This window comes from Drosophila rhopaloa, unplaced genomic scaffold, assembly GCF_018152115.1.
Source record: "Drosophila rhopaloa isolate 14029-0021.01 unplaced genomic scaffold, ASM1815211v1 contig_115, whole genome shotgun sequence".
Classification (NCBI taxonomy): domain Eukaryota; kingdom Metazoa; phylum Arthropoda; class Insecta; order Diptera; family Drosophilidae; genus Drosophila; species Drosophila rhopaloa.
Window position 1 is genome coordinate 18684512 of NW_025334990.1, and position 19374 is coordinate 18703885.

The 19374-nt window shown below is 39.8% G+C and overlaps 1 protein-coding gene across 1 annotated transcript in view; it reads right to left on the minus strand.

The window, feature by feature from the left end:
• Positions 1–19374, minus strand: part of LOC108051247 (calbindin-32) — a 29608-nt gene that overhangs the window by 1603 nt on the left and 8631 nt on the right. Inside the window, exons 2-11 of the mRNA XM_044456523.1 lie at positions 15237–15453; positions 14654–14739; positions 14507–14596; positions 13396–13482; positions 13203–13318; positions 10552–10576; positions 7822–7877; positions 7708–7753; positions 180–236; positions 29–100 (exon numbers count right to left, since the gene is read on the minus strand). Of these exons, the coding sequence (XP_044312458.1) occupies positions 29–100; positions 180–236; positions 7708–7753; positions 7822–7877; positions 10552–10576; positions 13203–13318; positions 13396–13482; positions 14507–14596; positions 14654–14739; positions 15237–15387 (786 nt within the window). The 5' untranslated portion in view covers positions 15388–15453. The remainder of the gene's footprint in view (positions 1–28; positions 101–179; positions 237–7707; positions 7754–7821; positions 7878–10551; positions 10577–13202; positions 13319–13395; positions 13483–14506; positions 14597–14653; positions 14740–15236; positions 15454–19374) is intronic.

Genomic DNA, 19374 nt, shown 5'->3' on the forward strand with positions numbered 1-19374 from the left:
ATCATAATTAAGGACCTAGAAGACCCACCTTCTTGACCAGCTCCAAAAGATCCTTGAGGAATCCCTTGAGCTCCTCGTTTTCAATGGTGCCGCTGTTGTCCTGCGATTATATAAAATTATTTTTATATTCATATTAAACCTTTTTTTAAGGGAGATCCTTAATTCCTTGTTTTACTTACACGATCGTAGAGCGAGAATACTTTTTCAATATCTTCCTTGGTCAACTTTGTGGCGCCCTGTGGATATAAAATTAAAGTAATTACAATAAAATTCTCTAATAACTCTCGTTTATATACATGTCTCACATTGAGGTTTATTTATAAGTTTTGTGTACCACTTGGATTTGGCATACTTTAAAGTACTAAAATACAAGTATTAATACAAGTATTAAAAAATAAATTCAAGGAGATTTAATAATTTATAGGGGAAATGAAAAAAGATGTTATAAATAAAGCTTAAGTTTCGTGTAAAATATTATTAAAAATTGTATATACTTAAAGTATGCCAAATCCACAATGAAATTGTATCAAATGTAGTTTACAGCAAAATCTAGTATACTTTTCAGAGTCTGATTAGATTATACTGCAACTTTTTAAATGTCGGTTCTGGAATATATATTCTGCTATGGCAATGGGTATCCCCTATATCTAAACTACAGGTCGTGGCGTGTCATTTGGTGCGATTTCGGAATTGATTGGTTATATACAAAGCGCCAAAGGCATAAACTCATGCTGTATATTCGCAAATATAATAAAAACATGCTTTTAGAGACTTAATGGCGAAATATCTCAAGGGAGGGGAATAATTATCATGCGAGGGAACAACAGGGTATTCCATATTCACACTCATTCGTTATACTTATGGCTAAAGCCTAATTATGTTAAACGAAACATACTGCCAATTATTTATACGTTTTCTGTCGTTGACATTCGCTAATTAATATGAATTGTGGCCCAGGTACAGCAGATTTGTCTTCAGCCTTCGCCACTCTCATTTGGGATTGCCCCGGATGTGTTTTCCACGGGGGAAACACGAAATTTATCGATTCCATTTGCGCCCGGCAAATTGCTCGAATTATTTTCCCCCATATGTAAACCCCCTTTCACGTTCACTCCCACACAGACATGCAGCTTGTAATTTTGGGGGTTATGCAATGTGGCCAAGGTGGCGCCTCAAGTTCAAAGTTTTCAGCACTGCACTGAGGAATGTTTATAGTTTATTTAGCAAGAAGGATGTTCATTCAAGGTTAATAGCAAGTCCTTTTTTAAAAGGTTCGTATTTTAAGGTTTAAATTTATTAATTTGTTTAATTTAATTTATTTTTTAAAATATAATTTCATAGTATTTTGTCCAAGTTTTTTAAATGATTTCTCTTTGCATTAATAATGGTTTTTAAATTAATGCACAATGTATGTTGTAAAAGTTAAAAGTACAATTAATGAATTAATTTTGTTAAAGTACTGCATTCACTCTTTTCATCAACATACATCACTTTTTCCGCAGTGTACTTAAGGTGGGAGCGAAAGCTGCGAGTTGGAACTTAAGGTCTTGTTTTCTTTATCCTTGGAAAAGTCTGATAACATTTGTTTTACTGGCGCCATGAAAACGCAGTTGGCGCATTCTTTTAGCGTTCTTAACGGGATTAGAAACCCATTAAGTGGAAACCCTTTTTCCGCTGGAGCTTTAAAAAATGTGCTTAGCCCGGCAATATAAATTGCGGTGGGAAAGCTCCTTAAATTGAATTTTACACGAACTCGAAGATATATATTTTCGGTCTTTATCTTTGTGGCTTTGCTCTTTGTCAAATTGCTCATACGTGAATGTGATGTGGCCACGCCCACACATTGATGAAATGAAGTAATTATTTTACACTTCAACACTTTGAAAAGCCGGTGGCAAGAGCGTGTCAGCCTGCGGCTGCCATTATCCATATGGCAGTGCCACAAAATATGTCCATTCCGCGCACCCAGCCCCGAACTCAATGACTGAATTATGCAAAAGGTTTCCATGCAGGAGGAGGAGGAGGAGGTGGAGGGCAGGAGCAGGAGCAGAAGCAGGATCCCGAATTCCACATCAACGTGTAATTTGCGTGGACCTCACATCGTTAAGGCCAAAGCTGTTCACGTACTGCGGCTCAGGATGTGTTAAGTGGGAAATGGGAAATGGTGTGGACCGAGCCATCAAAAGTCTAATTAGTAGCTCGTAGCTATCATTCTCTTGGAGAAAGTGCCCTGTGGTTGGGGTCGCATTTCTAAAAGGACCCTAAAAATGGGTAAATTGCAAATTACTCAAACTTTTACTGACACAAAGTTTAGTTTCTTATCGCTTGTAAGAAGTAAGCCTTTATTAATTACTGAGGGTTTGGACACGAACAAATTGTCAAAGTATAAGCAATAGTTTTAGATTATGCCACAGAAAATTTTATTAATTAAAGTCTTTTAAAAAGGAAACTAATATAATTTTTTATCAAATTTTTAACATAAAGTTGCTGGAATTAAAACATTATCATTCCTTTCTAGGGTACTATTTAATCCTTATGAAAAACTGTTTTATTATTTATTAAGTATATAACTTATATTTATATATTATCAAACTTTTTATTGATACACTCAATAATACACTCTGCAGAACAATGAATAATACTCAAAACCATCCCAATAAATAAGCCACTCAAACTAAAAATGTTCATGCTTTATTCATGCATTTTTTGTAATTTCAATTCAAAGCATTTCAGTGGTTTTTGTGTATCTACTTTTTTTGTTTGCCGGACAGGATGAAAAAACAGCTAGCTCCAAAAACATACCAACTCAATTAATTGAAATCCTTGAGTTCTCATCAAGTGTGAAACAAAAAACGAATGTTTAAGCTAGTTTAACCCAAAGTACCAAATTATACAGTTTTATTGGGAGTTTTAATGGGCCACCAGTGTCTATAATCGTTTTTATACCCACATGAGTTAATTTCTTTAGAGTCAATTTTTTTTATTGTTTCAATGATTGATGATGGGGTGAAAGATACTTACATCAATGCCCTCCTTTAGTGTGTGGTTTTTATATATATAAGTTTTTTTGTTATTTATTTCATTACATTTGTTTCGGTTTTGTTTGCAGGAATGTAAATAGTTTGTGTATTGTTTTACGAAATATTTTTGTTTGTTTTCATTGTTGGCAGTGCAATTGGTTGCAGATTGTTGTATGCAAATTTTTGTATATACAGCAGATGGCGGAAAGTTTTGATTTGCGGTAATTGTTTAGTTATTTCAGAGTTGATTTTCAAATTGCATTTGTGAGATAATTCGGAAGTTGGAGGTGGCAGCCCAAAATGTTATACACCACGTGCACGGTATAATTTATTCGGTAATCGTTATTTGTAGTTTGGTTATTATTATGTTGTTGGTTTAGAAATAAAAATGCACAAGATTATAGAAGTATATGCAAAGATATATAGTATATTGTTATGTTCATATAGATACAGATGGCAGAGAGGAGGTTGGCGGGGGGAAACGAAAAAGATATAAATAGAAAGTTAGAAAAGTCGTAACTAAAATTAAAGTGTTTATTTTAGGATAATCAGAGCGGGCATATGATTGCCAGCTCTGATTGTTTAACCTTTTAATATATGTTTTTAAGCTAAAGTTTAAGAGTTTGTTTTAGTAAGCTAAGAGATCTAAGATCTGGATGCAGCAAAACTAAAAGTGAGAAATATCAAGTATCCGCACAGTTGAACGTAAACAAACGCATTACCAATTAGGGAGCAAACGATTTCTGCTTTGCTAGTTGATTGCTCTAAGTTCGAAATAATTGCTAGATTCAAAGGAACTTCAAGGAATAAAAACTGAAAAATTGTCTGTGCCGCGAGGTCACGTTTTCACTTAGCCGATTCCCCTTATTTATTTATTTTTCTGCCCCGCAAAACCCGCAAAGCATTAACAACAAGGCGACTGCCGACAAAAAGCTAAGTGTGGCAGGTTGTTTTGGCCCAATGTCCTGCTGTTTCTTGTCCCTTGTCCGTCCACCCCCCTCCCTACCCCCTTTTTTCCCGTCCACACCTATTGCTGCTCCTGTTGCAGCACATTATGTCACTGCTCGTTGCGGTGCATGCGGCGAATACGTGATGTGCATTAGCATAACGCTTTCTGGCACTTTTGGCCGCCAGCCAGCAATACACTGTGCCACATAATTGGACGTCGGGAGACAGAAGTTGCTGATGGTCCTGCAGCTTTCCGAAGTTCGGTCCAAAATGCTGATGCATGCTTGGCTTTTACGGCCCGCGGTCCCTAAGAAATTATATAAAAGTAATAACTGCACCTTGGTAAATGTGCTGGAAATGCCTATTTTATGGCTGCTTTTTATGGCACTTCATAACGGGCGACTTACGATGGCCAAAGCACCCAGATCACGCATATCGGAGGTGGTCAGGAGCTCCTCAGGATTCAGTGGCTTGGAACTGAGAGACAGCAACCTTGTCCGCACCGTGGCTTTTCGATTAAAATCCAACTTGTCCCGCTACATTGTTATGCATGACTCCCGCCGACTTCCTACTCCCGACTCCCGACTGCCGGCCTCAATAAAAACCAAATAAAATGTCGTTTGTGCTGCGAGCTGTAACAATGAGCAAATATGCGGCATGCGAGCCATGTTGCAATGTAGCCATGCAGCCATGTAGCCATGAACATGGAGCACTGTTCGTTGTGCAATCCTGCGGCTTCTTCGGCTTTTCGCTTGGACTGTCCATCCACTGAGTGCACATCGCCACATTGCCCATGTTCCTGAACCCGAAGGGGATCCTACCCACATAGGGTGCCACAGAAGTATCCTCTCGTTCAACGAGAGATGCGAGATGCATTTGAATTTACACCAGCTCCCATTTTGAATTGTAAAACGTGAAGGATGTAAGCTGACATCAAGTCGACTTCAATGTGTTTATTTTGGGAGGAAAAACATTTGAAGAGACAGACTCTATATACATAGAGAAACTCGTCTATTAGTTATTCTCCTATTCCTACAAGTTGGTATTGTTTTATTATCATTCTCAAACGAGGCACAATTCGCTAAAAAAAATACAAATTTAAATATTCCATTGTAATTGTCAGAGAAAAAAGATAATTACACATATTTATTTTCATATTTCTTATTAAGTATTGTACTTCTTCAATAAAACCCAAAAATGTTATTCCCTTTTTACTCAAAAACCAAAAATGGCTTTCAGCTTTACCATCTTTTTTTTGGTTTCCACTGATTTGGTTTCACTGGAATAAACTCTCCAGCTAAACTTTGTTAAATCCACTTTAATTACGTTTGAAATAGTAGAATTAGACAACTGTGGGTGTTCTTTTCGGTGGCGCATTGAAAACGCTAGTTTCGTTGGCATCCCCCGATTTTTCGTTTAGTTTGCGAACAGGCAGCCAACAAAGTGATTTAGTGCAACGGGAATCCAATTGCAATCCAAACCAATACAAAGTGAATACAACACTTTTGATTTCGATACCACTGTGGGAGGCGCCACACCCGAAATTTGGCCAGAAGTCCCCCGATAGTCAACCCATCCAACTTTTCGGCAACTGCTGCCAATGAGCAATGAGCAATGAGCGTCAATGCGACTGAGGCACGTACATTTGCAGCAAATAACAATAAGAGCTCTCAATGCCCCCGATTCCCCCTCTTAGAGACCATTTTTCTGTGGATCTAGCCCACTTGATTGCCAAGAACAGCACCGACCACCGAGTGGAGGTGGTTTCCTTTGCTGTTCCACGGATTGTACGTGGGGATTGGGGATTGGGGATCGGGGATGTGGTTCATGTGGCAGCCGGCAAACAGCAAAAAGGAAATCCAAACACGGAGGTCGAACACGAGGAAAAAGAGTTCGCCTGCGGCGTGGGGAACGCGAATCGGAAAATTTGGAAGGGCTGGCTCAGCAAATTGGGAGTTACCAAGGCTGAAGCTTCAACATTTATTTCCGCCTGCCCCTATTAAGTACTATATTTTATGTACAGTGGAGCTGTCTTAACTAGAACCTAATGTTACCAATGAAAAAGTTTTTTGCGGTTAGAAAGTTTTAGTGTATTTCAATCATCCCAAATATATACTTAGTTAAATACCATTTCCTCCAGACTTAATATAAATGTAGAACTCTTTATTTTGGCCTGCATAAATATTCAGCATTTTTCCGAGAAATTTTTATAAAAGCTGCTGCTGCAAGCAAACAAAAAGTGTTCTTGTTGTTTGAATGTCCCGATTCCTTGGCAACATACTTAAAATGCGAGAGCGGAACACATGCTCGAGATACACATATACTTTTGGCCAATTCTTGGCCTGTGGCAAGTTACGTGACATTCAGAGGAAGCCTCAAAGCAATGACAGTGCCTCATTCAACCGCATTTGGCATCATCAGCATTTGGGCCAGTCAAAATGGGTTCGCAGAATCTGCCCGGGAATTTTAAGCCCAAACATCTGCTGGCTGTGGCCAAAAAGTTTGTTTTCCCAGCACCACATGGCTTTCCATGTGCTAATTGCTCCGGTTCTGTCTGAGGCAAACTAATATTAAAGTATTTAATGGCCGGCCATTTGGGGACTTTCCACCTTCTGTTTATGCAGCGGTGGCTGTTTTGCTTCTCCTTTTTTACAACCCAATTCAAATCACATCAAATCTGTTGACGCTCGAGCAAACTGGGGAATCAGGAGGCGTCTGCTTTCGGAAATTGATTCCGCCAGCTCCCACGTATTTTATTTCCCCGAAAAGCAGAAAGTAGAAAGTGGGTGAAAGCACCTGCCCGTTTTGGATGAGCTTTGCCATTTGCTTCGTTTATTTTTTTATTTTTACGACTGCAGACAATATTTCTCCCCATTTTTTGTCCTAACTGCCACGGCTTTATTCGCCAACGTTGCCAGAATTGGCTTAAGGAAAAAGTGGGGTCGTGACTATTTTTTTATTATGGCCACAACTTTTCAATGTTGCACTCAGTGTCGAATTCGTTGGAAAGCAGCAGGAAAAATAAATAGTGGCTTTGTCTTTTTCAAATTGTGTATATGCATGAAAAGCTCTGAAAGGGTTTAGTGGTTCGAAATTCTGAGCAAAACGAAGGCATTTCAGAGATCTGTGCAAAAAGAATTATCAAATAAAAAACATTTTATTCTTGTAATTTCTCAATTGATCCATTTCTTTTTAATGTTTTGAATAGAAGGTTGATTTTGAATTGAATGCATTTAAGCTAGGCATTGAAATTTCCTGTAAATTGATTGCTGTTCACTGACTCAAGTCTTAAAACGAATTTTTTATGTAGTTGCATGTTTCCCAACCTCTATTTTTTGTATGCAATTTCCTTAGCTTTTACTTGTTTATTTCTCAGCAAAAAACCAAAATAGACTTTAAGGAACCTAGCCATAGCTTTTGATCTCACAATTTCCCAGTCGGCACAGACATTACTCGAAATAATAAGTTGACAAAATGTAAATCAAAAGAAAAATGCATTGCTGATTGAGTTAGTTGCAAAGCTAAGTTAGTTAGATAGTCAAGGCTGCAGCTAGTGACAAACCAAAAATCAGGCTAACCTATGTGCTAGACGTGTCTGTTTCGGTTTTGTAAGTAAATGCTTAAGTTATGATCTGAAAACCGCGATATCTTGATAGAATCTGCTCTTGGCAATTTCCTCGAATGAACGATGTTTTCTGGCTTGGCTGGAAGTCATTGCCATATCGCTGCTGTCACTTACCTTAAACACCTGGCGGCAAAGGAAGTTCTCTTTAACCGGAAGCAATCTGCAATAAATAAGTTAGCTTGCAGGCTGCTGCCTGGCATTTGGAAACGCGACTTCAAGGACACTTACTTGGCCATTTCCGACAGCTGCAGTCGTCCGTCCTTGTTGGCATCGAATACTTGGAGCTGAAAGCACAAGTAGTTGGGCATACATTAAAGTCGGCTAATAGAGGAACTGAATTATTCACACAATTGTGTGTCAATTGCATATATTAGTGCATCTGTCAATAATCGCAGCTGTGTTGCACTTGAACTTATTACAAAGGAATCTTCTGGCTTTGTTTTGGTATTAGACTTGTGTGTTTTTACAACCACAAAATAGTTTTGAACATGTAGTAGGTTTATTGCTTCCATTATTTTATTTTAACATGCAGTTTAAGATTTTGTCTTCCTAGAACTACAAGTATTCATGAAGTAAAGCGATTAAAGCGATTAATTCCAAGAAATTCAAGCAATTGCACTTCCCCTTTTCGGTAGGTATTCTCAAATTAAATTGTTTTTCTTGAAATATAGTTTAGTTTTCCGAAACTATTTAATTGTTTGTATTCTAAGAACTTTAATAATTATTTTTTTGTTGTATTTAGTTTAACGATAATTGAATTTTCCTCAATAGAGAAAAGGATTAATTCTGTATTCTTAGTACTGTATTCATTCTTCAAACTACCTAACTAATCCTAATCCTACCTAACTATACCTAACGATTCAGCAACAGAACCACCGAACCGCGTAGACGTGTCTTTTTGCTCGCCCTGCTGAAAGACTTCCAAAAATCTACAAAGTGACCACCAAAACTAAGAAAAATAGCGAAAAGACGCTGGCAGCAATGCCATATCCCAAGGTCAACATCTCCTTGTGATTAAAACTAAATTTAAAACCGATCTAGCTAATCAAATCAATTAAAAATGTCGAACGCAAATAAAATATTAGCAAGTGCAACCGGTAAAGCCACGAAGCCAAGTCGCGATCGGCAACAAATACAACTAGACGAACGACGGCTGTCTTCTGCACGGAACAATGCTTACATTTCAATTGACTCATCGGAGGCAACAACAAAATTAACGTCACTGACCGCTACCGAAAGAGCCCGCTCACTGTCACCAGCGATTTTATGCTCAAGCAGCGCTGCCGTTACTCAGTCGTGGAGTTCACAATGCCCGTCACCTCTCTCTCTCATCGATGCACCGACTACTTCGGCTTGTGCGCCCACCAGCACTGTACCCTCTCTTACTACAGCAACGTCAACGACAACAACAACTTTAACGTCTGCGGCTACCCAGTGGCCTATCTCAACACCACAAGTAAAACTTTGCTCTACTGACCCTCTTACGAATAACACTCTCGTACAGACGGGGATCGATCGGTATGTACAAATAAAAAGAAAGCTTAGTCCACAAAAAAACGCAAACTCAAATTGGCCAAAAGTACCAAAAACTTTAGGCAACACACGAACATCCGAAAACAGATTTGCCATACTTGGCGAGACCGAAGAAGACAAGGGTCAGGCGCCTCAAGTCATGAAAGCTGTAAAGCCACCGCCAATATATATTAGGAAACACAACAGTGTCGATCTGATTAATAAGCTTAAACAAGTAATCGGGCCTAACCACTTCTATATCAATACCCTAAAAAGAGGAAACATATTAGAAACAAAACTCCAGGTTAACAACGAAGACAACTTCCGTTCTGTAACAAGATATCTTGACAATGAGCTTATAAATTACTACACTTACCAACTAAAAAGTAAGAAAGGCCTACAAGTTGTACTTAAAGGTATAGAATCGACTGTTGCGGTAGCAGAAATAGCTGAAGGCCTCACTGAAAATGGCTTCGACGTTAAGCACATCGTAAACATAGTGAACAGGGATAAAATTCCCCAACCACTGTTTAAGATTGAGTTGGCCCCAGAGACGAAACCTCTAAAGAAAAATGCAGTGCATCCTATTTACAATCTGCAATATCTCCTTCACCGAAGAATCACCGTAGAGGAACCGCATAAGCGGAACGGCCCCGTACAGTGTACAAACTGCCAGGAGTTCGGGCATACAAGAACCTACTGCACCCTGCGTCCAGTTTGTGTCGCCTGTGGAGACTTGCATTGCATTGAAGCATGCCTGGGAAACAAAGAAGACCCTACTCTGAGGAAATGCAGTAATTGTGGGGAAATCATACTGCCAACTACCGGGGCTGTCCCGTCTACAAAGAACTCAAGAGCCGCCTAAATCAGAGACGCAGTAACCCACTCGCGGCTCAACACTCTGCTCAACCAAACATCTTCACCCCATCAACAACCACTCCTGGTGTCTCCTTTGCCAACGCACTCCGCTACCCTGGAATCTCACAAACATCTACCGCCCAACCTGCAGCATTGCGTCCACAGCCACCCATATCAAACCTAAATGATTTCCCGCTCTTAAGCCAAAATGGCCAAACAACAAGTCAACCTTCTACGCAGCAAAACCAAACTCTTCCCCCACAAACACTTAGCGGTCTAGAATCTACACTAGCTACTCTTGCAAACGTCATGATGACGATTCAAAGTTCCCTTCAAGAACTACTGCGAAACCAGAGCCTTCTAATGGAACTGCTGATCAAACAAAAGTCTGTATAAATGGACTCCTTAAGAATATGCTTCTGGAACGCAAACGGCGTTTCCCGGCACAAAAACGAACTCCTACAGTTCCTAAACAGCCACAATATCGATATCATGCTACTTTCTGAAACCCATCTAACTAATAAAAACTACTTCCATATCATCGGATATATATTCCACGCGACCAACCACCCGGACGGTAAAGCACACGGAGGTACCGGTATACTCATAAATCAACGCATAAAACATCATCCCTTGGAGACATTCGCTACTAACTACCTGCAGGCCACATCCCTACGTATAAACCTAATTGGCGGCCCACTTACCCTATCCGCCATATATTGCCCTCCACGTTTCAGTATTGCAGAAAATGAGTTTATGAATTTCTACAACTCACTAGGACGCTGCTTTATAGCTGCCGGTGATTATAACGCAAAGCATCCCCACTGGGGATCTCGTCTTATCAACCCCAAAGGCCGCCAATTATACAACGCTATTATCACTCCTGGTAATGCGCTTGACTTTGTTTCACCAGCTAGGCCTACATACTGGCCCACAGATCCAAATAAACAACCTGACATTATCGATTTCGCTGTTATTAGAAGAGTCTCGCACAGGCTGATAAACATAAAAACCTTAGAAGAGCTTACATCGGACCATTCGCCAGTTCTCCTCTGTCTATCTGAAGCCGCAGCTTCTGGAACGCCCCCAACATCTAACATCAAACAAAACAAACTGGCTGAAGTACAAAAAATATGTAAGTGCACACATCGAACTTGATCCTGAAATTTCCTCTGAATCTGACATTGACAAGTCGCTTAAACACCTCACGGACGTAATGTCCTCTGCCGCCAAACATTCTACGCCAGAACCCTCATCCACAAACCCGCTAAGAACTGGACGCTCAAGTATCCAGATCGAGTCTCTCCTACTTGAAAAACGTAGACTTCGCAGAGACTGGCAGACTCATCGGTCCCCAGCTACTAAGAAAAGACTTAATGAAGCATCTCGAAAATTGTCGAAGGCCCTCTCTACCGAAAAGAACCAGGCCCAACGGGCCTACATTGCGAAACTATCCCCGACGGGTAATAAATTCCCACTATGGAGAGCGCACCCAAACATGCAGCCACCAATAGATCCCGATTGGCCAATTCGATCACAAACAGGTGCCTGGGCGCGCAGTGACGAAGAAAGGGCTAACACCTTTGCCCATCACTTGGAAAACGTCTTCAAGCCCCACCCGCCATCCAACCAATTCACTCTACCGAATGTCTCGCTAGCGTCGCCGTCCTCCCCAGTTACCCTTGAAACCAGCACAATACTTAAAGCTATTAAAGAACACATAAACCCAAAAAAGGCTCCTGGTCACGATTTTATTTCTCCAAAAATGATAATTGAATTACCTGCATGCGCAGTCAGATGCATCGCATTTATATTTAACTCAATATTGAAATGGGGCTACTTTCCTGACCAATGGAAAAAGTCTGTCATTACAATGATCCCGAAGCCAGGAAAAGACAAATCCCAGCCTTCCTCGTACCGGCCCATCAGTCTGCTCCCATGTCTATCAAAGCTATTTGAAAAACTGCTTCTTGTTCATCTAGTAACACATCTTCAAAACAACAGAACGATCCCTCTGCACCAATTCGGATTTAGGGAAAAGCATGGAACTATCGAACAGGTAAACCGCTTAACATCTGAAATTCGCACGGCTTTCGAACACAAGCAATATTGCAGTGCCTTATTTCTGGACGTATCACAGGCATTTGATCGCGTCTGGATCGACGGTCTGGTATACAAAATCAAAACCCTCCTACCGGAAAACACTCACAAGTTGCTTGAGTCATACCTCAGAAACAGAGTTTTCACCGTGAGATGTAAAACCTTTACTTCAACCATCCGTAACATCGAAGCTGGAGTACCCCAAGGAAGTGTGCTTGGACCAATCTTGTACATCCTTTACACGGCAGACATTCCAACAAGCCGCCAGACCCTCATCTCAACCTTTGCTGACGACACTGCCATTGTCAGCCGCTCGAAATGCCCAAAAACAGCTACAGCCCATTTAAAAGAACACCTGGTAGCTGTAGAAAAATGGCTCGCAGACTGGCGTATCAAAGTCAATGAGCAAAAGTGTAAGCACATTACATTTACACTAAACTTGTCGATATGCCCACCACTGACGCTAAACAACAAGCCGGTTCCACAAGCAGACGAAGTCACCTATCTCGGCATACACCTAGACAGGAGGCTTACCTGGAGAAAGCATATAGAAGCAAAGAAGACCCATTTAAAACTAAAGGCCAGCAGCCTTCACTGGCTCATGAACTACCGCTCCCCCCTTCCACTCGAATATAAAGTACTACTGTATAACTCGTGCTTAAAGCCGATCTGGACCTACGGTTCCGAGCTCTGGGGAAACGCAAGCAGCAGCAATATAGAAATTATTCAAAGAGTACAATCAAAGACCCTACGAACAATAACTGGAGCCCCCTGGTACATCCGCAATGCAAACATCCAGAGAGACCTGGATATAAATCCCGTAAAAGAAGAAATTGTTTCCAGAAAAATTAAATATGAAGCCAGATTATCAAATCACCCAAACCTGCTTGCCAGACAACTCAACCGGCTAAGCTATCATTCCCGTCTACAGCGGAATGATTTCCCATCCCTTTTTCAATAACATAAGTTAACGTAACATAGATTAAGATTTGAAAACTTATTGTTAGTCTCTTAAGTAATAGAGAAGATCCAATAAATAAGAATAAAGTATAAAAAAAAAAAAAAAAAAAAAAAAAAAAAAAAACTTATTTTTTTATTATTTTTTTTCTTTTTATTTTTTTTTTTTTTTTTTTAAAAAATTGTCCTCGGACACATCATTGATCTTTTTGGCCTCTTTGAGCAAGTCGCGCAAGAAATTCTTCAGCTCATCCGCTTCAATGTAACCCGAGTTGTCGGTGTCGTATTCACGCCAGATCTAATTGAAGTGAAACGAGAAGGGATTGCGAATTAATTGAGGAATTTCAGGGTATGAAATTCCTGATTGTCACCCACCTTCATGAATTCAACGCTGGATTCCAGGGGATTATCGAAGCGGAAGAGCAAAAGGAAGTTTTCCTCCATGGGCAAAAGTTGAGCCAGCTGCAAGAAGAAATACCTTTTATTTCAATGCGTGACTTGACAATGAAATAAGTTGTAAATATGAGTGTACAGGGTTTCCTTGCCCTATTATTTTTCCGGTGCATGGCGTGAAAGGCGAGAAAATCCCGCTGCACTTTCATTAGCGAACAGCCGGAAAAGTTTCGCCTCAGGCATTCGTTAAAACTTTCCGGCATAATTTAAGTGTCGAATTGAAGCGCTCACCCTTCACTTGTAATCATCTGTGGCCGGGAAAACTTTATAATTCGCTCTGTGGTAGTGGAATTTGCATTTTTATTCGCCGCTGGTAATTACTGCACTATGGCAATTAAAGTTTATCCCCAGGCCAAACCCTTGTTGACAAGCCAGTAAACAGCGAAATTGAACCCAGAGTCCTCTCGATCGATGTTCGACGGGGCGTATGAATAATGTGGACCACATGAATTGTGAATGCGCTGCGTCTTTGTGCTGCGGGCCACCTTAATCAGCAATCCACGGGGGTCCTGCTACTTGAACTTTTCACTTTTCTTCCCCGAAACTTTCTGCTTTTTTCGGGGGCTCATTTATCAAAAGTCCATTGTGCTGGCCCGCCCCCAACTGTGCTTTATTATTCCCACCATTCAAACTGTACAGAAAAATCTCCTTTCAATAGTCCGCGCTGCCGGTCCAACTTCAATTAAAAACTCATTTAATGTGGCCCCCACAAAATAAGAGAGAGCGAAGAAAAACTTTTTTTTCGGCAGAGACCTTGCCAGAAAGTTTGTTTTTCTTCGGCGGAGTGGGAAAACGGCCAATAATTTATATGATTTTGGTGGGCCGAGACATTTAAAAACCAATTTGAAAAAGGCAGAAGAGGCGCCATCACGACTCGAGGAAATGATATTTCGAGTACAAAAGCCATAGAGACAACATTGCGCATACGACATGGGGGCCACATCAAATCGAAATTTGTGTCCGACTGTGCGGTCAGTTTTGGGCCACAAAACGAAAGTCCCGGCGGCCACACAATGCCGTACGTAATACCCACCTCTCTGATATCGATTTTGCCATCCTGATTGTCGTCGTAGGCCTCCATGAAGCAGGACTTCAGCTCCTCGAGCATGGTGTCCGTGACGGCCTGGGGGTTGGAGCAGAAAGATTAGGATGCAGGTGGTCGGTTCCCTTGGAAGCTCACCTCTGGACTGATGTCGGTGGCATTGGCACTCGACACGAACTCCCGGAGAAAGCCGTCCAGCTCGGTGCCCTCAATGTAGCCATTTCCTAAGGTAAGAAATAAGGAGGGTAAATATAGAAGCTTAATTTAATTTTACTATTAATTGTATTATTAATTAAGTGTAACATGTAAAATTAAAATATAAAAATGGTTTAGTGCTTTCCAGATAGTTTATCTAGATCCAATCTTTACTTTATCTGCTATTAAAGAGTGGATGAAAAAATTGGAAGTTTATTAAAATTTCAAAATTGTAAAAATCAATTTAAAATTAACTCAATTTTAAGTTATAAGCTTAGAAGTTTAGTGGACCGTTCTTTAACACAACAGAATTTGGAAGAGAACAGATCATGAAATATTGTACCTTTTGTATTTTATAGTCGTAAATAGGAAATGTTGGGAAACATACTTTTTTTGATCATCAGTTTCTAACATTCTTTAAATACTTTACTGCACTTGTTCAACTTGAATTTAGATATGGAATTTAACTATCTTATTCCTCAAAGTGTTATATTATAGGCAAATTTTAATTCATATCCTTGCTCACCATCCTTGTCGTAGTGCGCCCAGACATCCATGAACTGGTTGGCCGAAAGCTTCTTGAGCTCCCTGGACTCGGGATCGCGGTATTGGCGCATGAAGTTGTGGGCCTTCTCGATTTGAACGCGTTTGGCGGCGGCGGCGGCGGCTGAATCCATTTCTGAGTTTTCTTTCGGGCTTATTTGTCCTCGTAACCGTAGAGTAACCGGATGCTGGGCAAGTGTCTGGGGAGGAGCAAGGGGTAGAACAATTAATTTGCCGCCATTAAATGCTATGCTCGGTGTCAGGGGAAAAGCCAGTTGTCAGCGCAGCTGAAACTGTCAAATTAATAGCATAAAACAGGACCGCCCCTGGCAACATTCGCCGATGTGTGTGTGGTGGGTGAGAAATGGCCGCCGCGGGAATCCCACTGCAGCGGAGGAAGCGTCGACATTGCACTCTTGTGCGGGGAATCCCCGCCGCTGAAATGAGACAGGACGTCACCTCCACGCAACCCCGAGCGACCCCCTCCGCGCCCTCCCCCGCTTGACACCGCCCCCCCTGTCACAAGTCACTGTGAGTTAAATACACCAGCGGAAAGAAGAAAAACAAGAAATGTAAACAAAATTGCTGTACAACCCACGTCTGCAGTTTCCCACCGCGTGGGTGGCGCTAAAAATAAGAAAGGAAAGCCCCGGGCTTAAGGCGTGGCAGCAGAAGATGTCGGGCGGAAGGAAAGCTGCGGTTGAAAGGAACACTTAAAAAAATAAGTGCGAGAGGGGGTCCTACTAAAGCGAACCCAGGGAAAACCCTTCTCCTGGTGGGAAAAACCACACAAACCGGTAAGATTTTTTATATTTTTTAACTCTCATTCAGTATGTCTAACCTAGAAAGTTTAATTTGGTTGTAGTTAATACTTTCCCAAAGAATTCTACTTCAACAGAAAATATGATTTATGATCTATTACGATTTAAATAAAGCTAGATAGCTTAAATGAAGTCACGTATTCAAATTACTTAAAAGCAATAGCTTGTATTCTGTACTTATCACTAAGAAAAGGATTAAAAATAAGTATTTGTTTATTTCCGCCTTTGATGTACTTTAATAATTTCAAACTGTTCGGCATTGAAATTAATATTCTTCTTTCTTTCTGATTTTGCAAAAGGCACCAGATTATTTTAAATATTAAATCAATATAGATAATGCTTTAATGTATTATACTTCCCCTAAATGTTTGGCCTCTGTGCACCCATAAATCTTTAAGCCAAGAGAAAGCAAGCAAATTAATTTTAGAGCTAACAAATTAATTTCAAACAATGATTCTATGTGGAATTAACAAAGCTAAGCTCCAGCTGCACTGAAGTGGACTTTGAACAGTGCCTGTTTGGCTTGGACTTAGCCAGCTCGGTTGCTCGTTTTACCGGCATCCGGATACATACGTATATATATGCGGTGGGAATCGTTGACAGTTTGCTGCGGTCGCTCTTCTGTGGCTAAAACAACGCTCAGAATAGAAGAGCCGTGAGCATAAATTTGCAGCAGCTGTTGCCACTAAGTGAGTTTCGCAGTGCACACTGTTCTTGGCACCCCAAGAAATCGCCACTAATTTGAATACTAGAGTTCTTAAACACGTTGTTCTTTTACCAAAGGAAAGGGACTTGACAGTGATCTAAAATCAATTAAAAACGGGTATATAGTATGATATAAAGTAACTTGGGGAAATAGATTTAGAATTAAGAAGACAAAGTTACATATTTCATACACTTTTAGAAGTTCCTAAACCTAAAGATCGCATCTGTGGCAACCCCGACAATAAAAACTTTCTCTAAGACTTTCATACTTCTAAGGATTTGTGTAGCACCCTGAATATCTGATATTGTTGAACAAACCTCATTAAGTTAAATGGCTTGCCATTTCGCAAGGACATTAGGCACTGTGCAATAATCGCATTAGGACCAACTTGTTGACTGTGTCCCTATTGTTTATCGAACACGCTGCCAATATTAACTTTTCATTTAATTTGCAGCGAAACTTTCCGTATTGTTCGCGAGAACTTTAGGAACTCGTGTTATCTGCCTCCGGAACAAGTTGCCCGCATTAACCGGCTGCGATGATGGTCATTACCTGCAAACGCTTTCGTTAAGGCCGAGTGAAAGGCTTTTCTGCTTTTCCTGCCTTGCCATTTTATGGCCTGGAAATTGCATTTCACCCACTGCAATGGCTTCCAGCCCCTTCCGCTTTTTTCCCCCGAACAAACAGCCTTTGTTGTCCTTGTTTATATACTCTTGCTGTTCAGGGTATGAACATCTCAGTCGAAAGCTTACAACGCTGTAAAGGGCACATTTTCGACCATATAAAATACATATGTTCTTGATTGGCGTCACCAAGCGAGTCCATCTCACCAAAATCAATCCGATTTGAAAGTAACATACCTCTTATGACTCGTCAATTGATTCTCTAAATATCTGCATTCAAAATTTTCAATTTAACGTTAATCGAATTTTTGACCCATTTTCATGTTAGTTATTTCCAAGTTTCCGATGACTTGTTAAATGGTGACCCGAAATTGGACTTCTATAGTCCATAACTTTTCCAAATTTAATCCGATTTGAATGTGACATACCTCTTATAACTCGTCAATAGATTCTCTAAATATTTGCATTCAATTTTTTAATTTAACGAAAATCGAATTTTTGACCCATTTTCATTAGTTATTTCTAAGTTTCCGATGACTTGTAAAATAATGACCTAAAATTGGATTCTATAGTCCATAACTTTTCCAAATTTAATCCGATTTGGAAGTGACATACCTCTTATGACTCGTCAATAGATTCTCTAAATATTTGCATTCAAAATTTTCAATTTAACGTTAATCGAATTTTTGACCCATTTTCATGTTAGTTATTTCCAAGTTTCCGATGACTTGTAAAATAATGACCTAAAATTGGACTTCTATAGTCCATAACTTTTCCAAATTTATTCCGATTTGAAAGTGACATACCTGTTATGACTCGTCAATTGATTCTCTAAATATCTGCATTCAAAATTTTCAATTTAACGTTAATCGAATTTTTGACCCATTTTCATGTTAGTTATTTCCAAGTTTCCGATGACTTGTAAAATAATGACCTAAAATTGGACTTCTATAGTCCATAACTTTTCCAAATTTAATCCGATTTGGAAGTGACATACCTCTTATGACTCGTCAATAGATTCTCTAAATATTTGCATTCAAAATTTTCAATTTAACGTTAATCGAATTTTTGACCCATTTTCATGTTAGTTATTTCCAAGTTTCCGATGACTTGTAAAATAATGACCTAAAATTGGAATTCTATAGTCCATAACTTTTCCAAATTTAATCCGATTTGAATGTGACATACCTCTTATGACTCGTAAATAGATTCTCTAAATATTTGCATTTAAAATTTTCAATTTAACGTTAATCGAATTTTTGACCCATTTTCATGTTAGTTATTTCCAAGTTTCCGATGACTTGTTAAATGGTGACCCGAAATTGGACTTCTATAGTCCATAACTTTTCCAAATTTAATCCGATTTGGAAGTGACATACCTCTTATGACTCGTCAATAGATTCTCTGAATATTTGCATTCAAAATTTTCAATTTAACGAAAATCGAATTTGTGACCCATTTTCATGTTAGTTATTTCCAAGTTTCCGATAACTTGCAAAATGGTGACCCAAAATTGAACTTCTAGACTTTTTATAAATTTTTTGCCGATTTTGCAAAGCAGTGAATGACCTTCAAAAGTAGTTATATTCTTGAATTTCATCTCCAGGCGAGTCGATCTAGCCATGTCTATTTCGACTTAAACTAGTCTAAAGCTAGTTAAAGCTAGTTGAAAAAAACTTTGCTACAAGCGTGTAAAAACTTCGGATTGCCGAAGTTAACTTCCTTTCTTGTGTTTTTTTATATGTATGTAGGGAGTGGAAGCGCAAGAACTGTATACGTATTTATACGATTATGGCGGAATGCCGGCCGAGAACTTTTGCAATCCAGAGTGCAAAATGGCAAATACTCTTGGCCCCGCTCCAACTTCCAGCTAATGTTTCCCTGGGGCTGAAGGTTAAGTTACGGCTTCAATATAAATTGTGTAATGAGCTGTGGACCAAGCGCCGGTTATTTGGCTGGCATTCAAATCTA